The 11,260-nt window shown below is 47.2% G+C and overlaps 1 protein-coding gene across 1 annotated transcript in view; it reads right to left on the bottom strand.

Moving 5' to 3' along the window:
• Itgad (integrin, alpha D) overlaps nt 1–9,625 on the bottom strand; it is a 22,194-nt gene extending 12,569 nt beyond the window's left edge. Inside the window, exons 1-10 of the mRNA XM_013011188.1 lie at nt 9,613–9,625; nt 9,326–9,431; nt 8,571–8,674; nt 8,354–8,424; nt 8,131–8,245; nt 5,181–5,311; nt 3,200–3,345; nt 1,494–1,647; nt 1,241–1,391; nt 448–521 (exon numbers count right to left, since the gene is read on the bottom strand). Of these exons, the coding sequence (XP_012866642.1) occupies nt 448–521; nt 1,241–1,391; nt 1,494–1,647; nt 3,200–3,345; nt 5,181–5,311; nt 8,131–8,245; nt 8,354–8,424; nt 8,571–8,674; nt 9,326–9,431; nt 9,613–9,625 (1,065 nt within the window). The remainder of the gene's footprint in view (nt 1–447; nt 522–1,240; nt 1,392–1,493; nt 1,648–3,199; nt 3,346–5,180; nt 5,312–8,130; nt 8,246–8,353; nt 8,425–8,570; nt 8,675–9,325; nt 9,432–9,612) is intronic.
• Between the last annotated feature and the right edge of the window lie 1,635 nt (nt 9,626–11,260).

The raw sequence follows: 11,260 nt of genomic DNA, 5'->3' as shown, positions 1-11,260 counted from the left end.
CCTTGAGCCTCCATCTGCTTTCAGCCCAGCCTTGTCATCTGTCTAAACGGTGTGACCCAGACCCTCCCACTGCCCAGCCCTCTCCTTCCTCTGATCCCAGCATGCCAGCCCTTCTTTATCTTTAGCATAGTAACCTTATTTCTGCCTCAGGATCTTTGCCTTTGCTTTCTCCTCTATTTAGAGCAAATCTTTCCTTAGATTCCCCTTCCCCCTTTTCCTGGCTCCTTCTCATCATCTAGCCATATATATTCCAACACTCAATACACTCTGAATTTCTACTGTTTATGACCTCCATCCACTAGAACACATATTCCATGAGGAAGGAGCCCGAGTCTTCTCTATTCTGCCCCCCACCCCAGCACCTAAAATCCCACCTGGTACATCTCCCTAATCAGACAAGGAAGGGGGACCCAACTCCATCTCCTGGCCTGGTGGTCATGCACTCACCGCTGTGAATACTGAGCTGAAGCCTTCTTGAGACATCTCGTGGTGAAAGTTGCTACTCCTTCTCGACCTGGTTCCTGTGAGGAAACAGATCAGTTAGGCTCTCCAGCTCCAGGAGACCCTGAAGGCACAGAGTAGAGAGAAAGCACAAGGAACAGGGCAGGTTCTGAGGAATGATGTTTGGCTGACTTTTGAAAAAGATGGACTAAGCTGGACACTGGTGGTTCATGCCTGTGATCTTAACACCTCAGGAGGCTGAGATCTAAAGATGGTGGTTTGAAACCAGCCAGGGCAGAAAGTTGGTGTGAGACTCTTATCTCCCAAGGAACCACCAAAAAGCTGGAAGTGGAGATGTGGCTCAAGTGGTAGGATGCCAGCCTCGAGTAGAAAAAGGTAACTGACAATGTCGAGGCCCTGATTTCAAGCCCCAGGACCACCTACCTCAAAATAAAATAAGAGAAAATAAAGCAAAGCAAAGAAAAAGAATGGACTGTCATAGCTCCAGAGGACAATTGGATAGAGACCTCTTAAAAGGTAATCCTGCTGGGCGTTGGTGGCTCATGCCTATAATCCTAGCTACTCAGGAGGCTGAGATCTGAGGATTGTGGTTCAAAGCCAGCCTGAGCAGGAAAGTCTATCAGACTTTTATTTCCAATAAACCACCAGAAAACCAGAAGTGGCACTGTGGCTCAAGCAGTAGAGCGCTCGCCTTGAGCTGAAGAGTGCAGAGACAGAGCCCAGGCCCAGAGTTCAAGCCACAGGACCTATAAAAAAAAAGGTAATCCTTCCCATTTACCCTCAACTGCAAAGATCTTCTCCTGTAGCTGCTTCTGGATGCTTCTGAGTGCCGAGAAGTTGCCCACTTTGATCACATGGTCCTGAGGGGGTGCTGAGCTGATGGTGTCCAGCTCCTGCCGGGCACTGGGATCCTGGAAGGCGTCCCCCACCTGCAGTAGAAAGATGGCCAAGGGAGAGGAGGATTCTGCCCAGTCCCTCACCGGCCTAGCTGTGAGTCAAGTCAGGAAGAGCCATGAGGAAGAGGCCCTTACCCCGATGGCGTAGCGGGTAATGCCTGCTTCCTCTGCCTGGGGAATGACATCATGGTAGTCCAGAGGGTCTCTGTACTTCTGTCCGTCTGTGATGACAATGAGGATCTTCTTGGCATTTTCACGAGCCCCATTCTTGCTGTGAAATAACTCCTTCCTGCCAGGGGAGAAAGGGAAAAGATGCCACTCAGATACAATCCACTCTGCAAGGCCTTCGTTGCCATTGCTGGGAACTCCCCTGAGAAGTCAGGATGTTCTGCTACCAGAATGGGCCAGACTCTATCAGCCCCATAAAGAAAATGATTGAGTCTGAGAGCTGGGGGGCGGGGGGTTGAGGCTCAGGAGTAGAACACCTGCCTGGCAAGCATAAGATCTTGAGTTTAAAAACAGAAGGAGGAAGAAAAAAGAGGGGAAGGGGGAGAGGGGGAGGGAAGAGGAGAAGAAAGAGGAAGAGAAGGAAGGAAGAAAAAGGAGGGGGAAAGGGAGAGGAGGAGGAGGAAGAGGAGGAGGAGGAAGAAAAAGGAGGGGAAGGGGGAGAGGGGGAGGGAAGAGAAGGAAGAGGAAGAGAAGAAAGAGGAGGAGGAGAAGGAGGAGGAGGAGGAGCAATAAGAGGAAGAGGAGGAGGAAGAGAAGGAAGAAGAGGAGGAGGAGGAAAAGAAAATGGTTCCACCATCTTCAGTTACTGAGACACAGGCCCAGCCACCCCCGCTGAGCCCTGCTAGCCAGCTCTTCCCAGATTCCAGACAAATGGATCAAGGACTCAGTGTCCTGCCCTGGAGACCCAGTGTCTTGTATAAGAACAGCAGGGCTCACCAGCCCCACCCTGGGACTATGCAAAAATGACAACAGTTGTTTAAACTACTAAATTGGTCAAGGGAGTGTTAAGCAACAGAAGATAATTGAACCAAATGGTATCCAGTTATTTGGAAGATTAGACACTATGTGTCTGTGGCAGGCTTCCAGGAGAGCATTAATTAAATGATAGCTGTAACAATGGGCTACAACGTATCAGTATGTTCATCTAGCCCTATAAACTCCAACACACACACTAACAACATAGCAAATACAACACTAGTATGTGTGTGCGCATGTGTGTGCATTTGCCAGTCCTGGGGTTTAAACTCAGGGGTTGAATGCTGTCCCTAAGCTCTTTGTTCAAGGCTAGCCCTCTACTACTTGCGCCATAGCTCCACTTTCAGCTTTTTGGTGGTCAACTGGAGATCAGAGTCTCACAGACCTTCCTGCCCAGGCTGGTTTTGAACCATGATCCTCAGATCTCAGCCTCCCAAGTAGCTAGGATTACAGGTATGAGTACCAACACCGAGTACAAATATAATACTGGAAGCTTTCTAACTGCCCAATATAAAAGACCTTCCCCACCCTCCTCCTTAGCCCTCATATTTGCTTTCCTTTTTTTTTTTTTTTTTGAGATTTGAACTCAGAGTTCTGTGCTTGCTAGGCAACTGCTTCACCACTTGAGCCACACTTTCAGCCCCTTCCCCCTTTTTTTGTTTTGTTTTGTTTTTCAGATAAGGTCTCAGGCAAAAAGGTCAGCATCAGACCATAGCCCTCCCATGTCTAGATCCATGTAGCTGGGATTCCAGGCATGCTATACCACACTCAGCCCCTTTAAGCATTCTCCTGCCTCCCTGAGAAGGGGGTGGGGGAAGAAGAAGGTGGAGCGGTGGTATGAGAGGAAGAGAACTTACACCACTTTGAGGATGCCCGTGGCTGTGAACGTCAGGCCACTCAGCTGTACAATGGGGTCCACCAGGCTCTGAGGGCTCAAGCTGGTGCGGAATTTCGTGAAGGTGAAGTGGGTCTTCAGGATGTTGGAGTACTGCATCAGAGAGAACTGGAAGGGCCAACAGGGAGGGCCTGGCACTTAGGACTTGACAGGGTTTTGTGTTTGTTTTTGCAAGCTGCTGAGCAAGTGCTCTATCCGCAGTGCCAGTCCTTCTTGCTTTCATTATTTTTCACACAAGATCTCACTTTTTTTTGCCTGGGCTAGCCCAGACTGCAATCCTATTTCTGTTTTCCCACTTAGCTGGGATGACAGGTACATGCCATCAGGCCTAACTTTTGATTGGGAGAAACAAGCATCTTTGAAACTGTTTTTGTCCAGACTGGAACTTGGATCCTCCTAATCTCACCCTCCTAGTGAACTAGGATTACAAGGAGGAACCATCCTGTCTAGCTTTTGAAAGTGTACTACTACTACAACTTTTATTATTATTATTATTATTTGGTCCTGTCATGGGGCCTGAACTCTGGGCCTGGGCTCTGTCCCTCAGCTCTTCAGCTCAAGGCTAGCGCTTTACCACTTGAGCCACAGCGCCACTTCCGGCTTTTTTTTTCTGCTTATGTGGTACTGAGGAATTGAACCCAGGGCCTCATGCATGCAAGGCAAGCGCTCTACCACTGAGCCACCTTCCCAGCCCCTTATTATTATTATTATTATTGCTACTATTATTCAGGACTAGGAAACAAACCAAGGGTCTGTGCAACATGAAATCAAGTTGTGTCACTTCTTTACTTCCCAAGAATTTGCATACACATATGCATTAGTTGCTGGAAAATAATAAGGTAAATGTCCTGAATTTGCGAAAGTAAAAGGGAGGACAATAAACATGTGAAGGAGTAAAAGAGGTGAAGAAATAATAAAGGCAATAAAGGGGGTGAATATAATCATATTATGTGTATACATGAGTGACATGGGTTTGATCGTAATAAGTTACTTTGTAAAACTGATACACAGTAATAAAAATGCATCTTTCTTTCTGCTCAAGGCTGGTGCTCTATCACTTGAGCCACAGCTCCACTTCCAGCTCTTTTCCTGATTAACTAGAGACGAGTCTCACAGATGTTCCTGCTTGGGCCAATTTTTTTCTTTTCTTTAGGTTTTTTTGTTTTGTTTTGCTGTCCAAGACTGGGACTCAAACTCAATACCTGACACTTTTCACTCATTTGTGAGTGCTTTACCACCTGAACCATACCTCCAACCTCCTGTGCTGGTTTCAACCCTCAATCCTCAGATTGCAGCCTCCTGAGTGGCTAGGACTATAGATGTGAGCCTCAATTCCCAGCACCAGTTTTGTTTGTTATTGTTGTTGTTGTTTGTCAGTCATGGGGCCTGAACTCTGGGCCTGGGCACTGTCTCTCAGCTCTTCAGCTCAAGGCTAGTGCCCTACCACTTGAGCCACAGCACCACTTCCGGCTTTTTCTGCTTATGTGGTGCTGAGGAATCAAACCCATGGCCTCATGCATGCAAGGCGAGCACTCTACCACTGAGCCACCTTCCCAACCTCCAGTTTTTTTTAAGTCCCTATTATATAGAAAATATGAAGAAACATAATATGCCTCATCTGGCAGAGTAGTTGCCTAGCAAGAGTGAGGCCCTGAGTTCAAATCCTGGACTTGCCACCCACACAACAAAAAGAAAGAAATCATTCACTTGACTGAGTTACTCTGAGACTTCATAGCAAAATTAATTTAAAATCCTTTCAATGTTTTCAAACAGCAGGTGACATATGGAGACACAAGAAATGCCTTGTGAGACGCTCTTAGGTCAGGGGTCAGACTGGCCCCACGCTGTGCCCGCCCTGAGCTCTCCACTTTGAGCTCCAGCCTATCATGGGCCAAGCCCCGCCCATGTCTGCCCCACTCCCAAGCCTTGAGCCTGGCACTCACCATGGTGTTGGTACCCTGGAACTGGTCCATCACAGCTCTGACAAAGTCCTTCATCTGGCTAAAGTCACTGGGCTCTATGCTGCCAGAGCCATCGATCAGGAAGACAATGTCCATCTCGTTGTGTGGACAGTCTGCAGTGGAGGGTGAAGGCGATGGGGACGCATGGATGGCAGCCTGGAGGTGTCATTTTGCCTCCAGTGCTCTGAGGAACTCCCACCCTCCCCCATGTCCCGGAACAAGAAAGGAGGAAGTAGAGGACGAGGCCAAATGGGCTCCCAGCTCATTCTGTCAACGAATACTTAAGAAACTAACTGTTACAGGGTTCAGAGAGCTCACAGGAGGCAGTTTAACAAAGTGCTTGACCTAGAACCACAGTTCTGCCACTCACTGGTTGGTGACTTGGGGCAAGAGATTTAATTTCTCCAGGCTTCAGGTTTCCCGTGTGTAAAATGAAGGCAATAGGACCTACTGCATTGGATTGTTGCAAGGATCCAACTAGTAATGTGTAAACCAGGCCCTGGTAACTCAGGCCTGTAATCCTAACTACTCAGGAGGTTGAGATCTGAGGATCCAAGTTCTAAGTCAGCTTATACAGGAAAGTCTATGAGACTCTGATCTTCAGCTCAACAACAAAAAGGTGAAATTGGAGCGTTGACTTAAGTGGTAGAATGTAATAGCCTTGAGCAAAAAAAAGCTCAGGAACAGCACCTAGGCCTGAGTTCAAGCCCCATGACCACCACCAACCACAGCAGCAACAGGAATAGCAACAACCATGGTCTAAATCAAACCTACATAAATCCCCTTTTGGTACTGGGTGTAAACTCAGGCCTAATACCTGCTCAGCTTGCCTGCTTGCTTGGCTGGTGCTCTACCATGTGAGCCACACCTCCAGCACAACTTTTCTTTTGTGATAAAGATGATATACAGAAGGGGTACAGTTACATAGGTCAGGTAATGAGTATATTTCTTTCTGGATAATGTCACCCCTTCCCTCAATCTCACCTAGTTCTTCCCATCCACAAGTTGTACAGTTCATTTTCAATATAATGTCCAGTGAGTAACACTGCTGCATTTGTTCACCCTTTGTCCCTCCATCTCTGTGCCCTTCCCCTTCCCCTCCCGAAGACAGATGAATGAACAAAACTGACACAAAGAAAGGAAAACAAACAAAAACAAAAACAAAGCTCTTGTTCCCATTTCCTGGAGTTCATTTCCCAACCTGACTTTTTACTGGTTATTTTGGAGACAAAGTCTTGAGGATTTTCCTGCCTGGACTGGGCCCTGAACCACAGTCAGTCCTAGGTCTGAGCCTCCTGAGTAGCTAGAATTATAGGCATGAGCCACTGGCACCTGCATCCCTTAGTGAACACTTTTCCAGCTGTATCATGAAATCACCACCCTCCTCCATCAGCCCACGTGTGTGGCAAGCCCTCTCACAACGTCTATTCTTATTCCCTGTTCCTTTTGTTACATCCAGTGGGCTTCCAACAGCACAGAGCTGAGTATCTTTTTAAAAGGACTAAGACAAGTAGGCAAGGTTGGCTCAAGCTCCGGATGCTGTCTCTATCAACGGGCCCTGGTCTCTCTGAGCTTCAGTTTCCTCGTCTGATGGATGGAATCATCCTTCCCACCCCACAGCAACACCAGGAGGCTGCAATGAGGTGAAGGCCACCAGGCACCTAGCAGTTCCCGGTGCTTAGCTTATGTTCAGAGGACCCAATTTTTCCAACCTGTCCCCACACCTGCATCACCTGATTCACCTGATTCACACTCCTAGGTTCACTTTACATTGCCAGTTGCAGAGAAGATGTTTACTAGCTCATGTCTGAATGTCATATCACCTGCCTTGTCAAGACAGATATCTCACACTGGACATTGATTCTCCCAAGAACCCTGGGCCTTCCTGCATTCTCCTCCTCTATTCTCTCTATTTGCTGTAGACACTCTGCGGTCATGATAAAGTCTGGGGATATTTCTTCTGCTACTCCCACTTTGACTAAGAGCCCTTTGTGCCTGGTTTCATGGTCTCTCTGGTCTAAGGCATTGTTCTTGGTCAGCATCCTGTGGGGTCCCTAGCATGTCTTTTTCTTTTAACTGTGTTTTTGTTTATCTTTTCTTTTTGTGGTACTGGGGATTGAACCCAGGATGTTTCAGCCTGTCAGTATCTCTTTTTATGACCCCTCATACCTAGTACATGGGCTCCCCTTACAGCCAGCACACGAGCAGTTTGTCTGCAGCTTCTCTGTCCAAATTCACACCCCTCAGCTGGAAGTTCAGTCATAAGAACCAGCCCGTGTCACGTGACAGGCAAGGCTCTAAGCACTCTATGTACATTCTATCCTTTCATCCCTATGACCATTACAATTATGAATCTCCATTTTACTAATGAGAAAACCATTGCCCATGGACAAGGAGCACACTTGAACTTGAGCACCCCCATTATGCAGAGTTCCTGTGAGAGATGCCACTTCAGTGACCCCAGGCCAAATTTTCAATGGAAGGCATCAACACTGAGGTAACTGGGCATCGCAATTTGCCACTCCATGAAAGGTGAGAGGGTTAGCCCAGAGCATCCTGACAGCTTGGCTGTTGAGCTGTTGGGAATGGTCTCCTTGTCCATTCAGCCTTCTTTCTCCAGGTCCACGCCATCGAAAGCTGAATTTCCTCAAAAGCTCATGAAGTGTTGGCTTATGAGTGTTGGCAACTGTGAGACCCTCATGCCCCTCTCTCCCCTAAACTATTACCCAGGCTCTTCTCTGCCCAACAAGACATTCATCCTTCAGCTAGCAGAGAGCTCTGGCCTCCTCGCCAGGCCAGACCATGCAGGGCCTGAGGTCTGGCTGAAGCTGCATAACCACAACCAGTACTCCAGGAAGGGAACAAGAACCAAAGTGATGAAAAGAAGGCTAATGTGTGTTCCCTAGAGAATCTCTGTCTCCCAGGGACCTACCTGGGAGGGCATCTGGAAATGTCCTGGTGATCTGCAAGCGGGAGTTCAACAGGAGACAAGAGCCTTTTGCATATGTGTTCTCCTCACAAGTTCTATGCACTGTTGGGCCACAGGCCTGGGAACAGAGCAAGGGGGGGGGGCAGTGCATCTCCTCCTCCTCCCCCAGGCCTATTCCAGCCCCTGCTGTGCCCTAAATATCCCTCGTGTAACCAAGGCAACTCACCAGCACCTGGGACTGGTCAATGGAAGTGGCCAAGGAAAAACCCAAGGACATGTTCACGAACCCTGGGGGTACTGAGAGAGGGTAGATACACATGCTTGCACTCAATGGCACAACCACCTTGCAGGGCAGCGGGGGAGAGTCTTGCTGGTAGCTGGATGGGGTGGGGGTGGGGATCTGGGACAGCAAAGGAACCCAAGACCTAGACCACATTACTCACTCTGCAGCAAGATGGGTTGGCACGTGCCAGTGGCTGGCACACAGTCGTACAACTGTCCCGTTTGGTTGACCGCCATCACTTGCAAGGGAGCTCCCACCACCAATCTGGAGAAACAATTGTGACACACAGATAAAGGGGGGCTGGGAATATGGCTGCTTGGGGGCTAAGGTTTTTTTTTTCTCATCTTGCAATAAGGAAGCAAGATAAAGGAAGTGCTGGCCTTCCTGTTCAAGGCTAGAGTTTCACCCGCATGTGCCAAGGACCATACTGGGCTTTGTTTTCCAGCATAGGTACATAAATGTATATGTTAGGATTTATCAAGCTTCTGGTCTTTTGAAAAAAAAATCTTTACTCTCCAAATAGGTATATTTGAAACCATGATTGACACTGCCCATTCATGGGTATGCATGTGGTGTTTCTGAGATGCTGTCATTTTGAACCACCAGGAAACATTCACCTGAAGTTAAATGGAACTATTTCCTGCAGCTGTGCAACTCCTCAGGTTACCTGCCAAGATGCCACCCCTTCTGAAAGACAGGGGCAAGACCTCCCTTTCAAGGCTGGGTCTTCCCTAAGGTTTTGTGGTCCTTTCTAGGATCTTTAATGGTATGTGGTAATGTCAGAGACCTCAGAAGAGACAGGGAAAGACTTCTCAGCCTGGCTATCTTTTCCCCAGGGCACCTCTTGGGGTACCACCAGTAGCTCCCTCGCCACAGACCCTACAGGGGTAAGTGGAGGAACAAGCATGGGCCTACCGAGATCCACCAAACTGCACCACGGTCTGCCCAAAGCTGGCTTCATCATCTCTGAACACTATGGGTTCCTTCACATCCAGGTTAAATCCATGACAAGAAGCCAGGGCTGCAAAATAAAGAAATGGGAGTAGGAGGTGATTTGAGAAGCTCCATCCTCTCTGGTCCCTGGCTTTTTGGTCCTCTAGCTTGGGTTCTCATCTGCCTGGGACAGCCAAGCCCTCTCCTGCCACTGTACTTACTGATATTCCCATCCATCTCCCTCCCCCCAAAACAATCAGACACCTCACCACTGAATTCCATCTTACCTTCAAAAAGAAACTAACACCAATGATCTTCAAACATTCCATAAAACACAAAGGGAAAGAAAACTACCAAACTCATTCTGTGTAGCCAGTATTATCATAATATCAAAACCAGGTAAGCACATAATAACAACAACAAAAAATGAAGAAAAAAAACATGGGGGGAGGAACTCCCAATAATTTTTTCCCAATACTTGGACAATAGATTCAGTAATATATTAACAATATCCTACACTCTGATGAGCTTCCTTCCAGGAATGCAAGGATAGTTCAACATACAAAAGTCAATAAATGTAACACATAGCCAAGCATTTGTGGCTCACGCCTGTAATCCTAGCTACTCCGGAGGCTGAGAGCTGAGGATCGAGGTTCAAAGCTAGCCTGGGCAGAAAAGTCCGTGAGACTCTTATCTCCAATAAACCACTCACAAAACTGGAAATGGCACTGTGGCTCAAGTGCTAGAGCACTAGCCTTGAGCTGAAGAGCTGAGGGACATCACCCTGGCCCAGAGTTCAACCCCATGACCATATATATATATATGTATTTATGTATGTATATATATACATATATATATATGAAACACAGTATATAAGAAGGAAAAAGGACAAAAATCACATGATCATATCAATGATACACAAAAGTTCTTAAAAAAAATTAGCACCCCTTAGCCAGGTGATAGTAACTCATGCCTGTAATCCTAGCTATTCAGGAGGCTGCAATCTGAGGATCACTGTTCAAAGCCAGCCAGGGAAGAAAAGTCCATGCGACTCTTATCTCCAATAAACTTTTCAGAAAAAGGCAGAAGTAGTGCAGTAGTTCAAGTGGTAGAATACTAGCCTTGAGAAAAAGAATCTCAGGGACAGCATGTAGGCCTTGAGTTCAAGCTCCAGGATGAGCATGAGCATGTGGGCATGTGCACACATGTGCACACACACACATACTCACACACCTAAAGTATCTCTTTAGTCCTAAAGAAAATAGGAATAGGAGGAAGGTACCTTAACATAACAAAGGCTTTATATGATAACAACGTACTATGTGGGGGAAATTTGTGGCCACTTTCTCTCCAGTGAATAAAGACAAGGGCATCTACTCTCTCCACTCTTATTCAAAAGTGCTAGAATTCCTAGCTAGAGCAATAAGGCAAGAAAAATAAACACAATAGACACACCAAGCAAAAGTAGCTCTTGTCTGTAATCTTAGCTACTCAGGGAGCTGAGATCTGAGGATTGGACTTCAAAGCCAGCCCAGGCAGAAAAATCCATGAGATTCTTTTCTCCAATTAACCATCAGAAAACCAAAACTAGAGCTGTGGCTCAATGTGGTAGTGTGTTAGCCTAGAGCAAAGGAGCTCAGGGACAGCACCCACGCCCTGAGTTCAAGCCCCATGACTGACAAAAAAAGAAAGAGAGAGAATTCAAATCAAAACTACATTGAGATTTTATCTAATCCAAGTCAGAATGGCCATCATCAAGAAAACAAATAATAAGGGCTGGGAAGGTGGCTCAGTGGTAGAGCGCTTGCCTTGCACGCTCAAGGCCCTGAGTTTGATTCCTCAGCACCACATAAGCAAAAAGAAAAAAGCCGGAAGTGGCGCTGTGGCTCAAGTGGTAGAGCACTAGCCTTGAGCTGA

This window comes from Dipodomys ordii, unplaced genomic scaffold, assembly GCF_000151885.1.
Source record: "Dipodomys ordii isolate 6190 unplaced genomic scaffold, Dord_2.0 Scaffold14, whole genome shotgun sequence".
NCBI classification, from domain to species: Eukaryota; Metazoa; Chordata; class Mammalia; order Rodentia; family Heteromyidae; genus Dipodomys; species Dipodomys ordii.
This window is presented reverse-complemented; position numbering and strand designations above follow the sequence as displayed.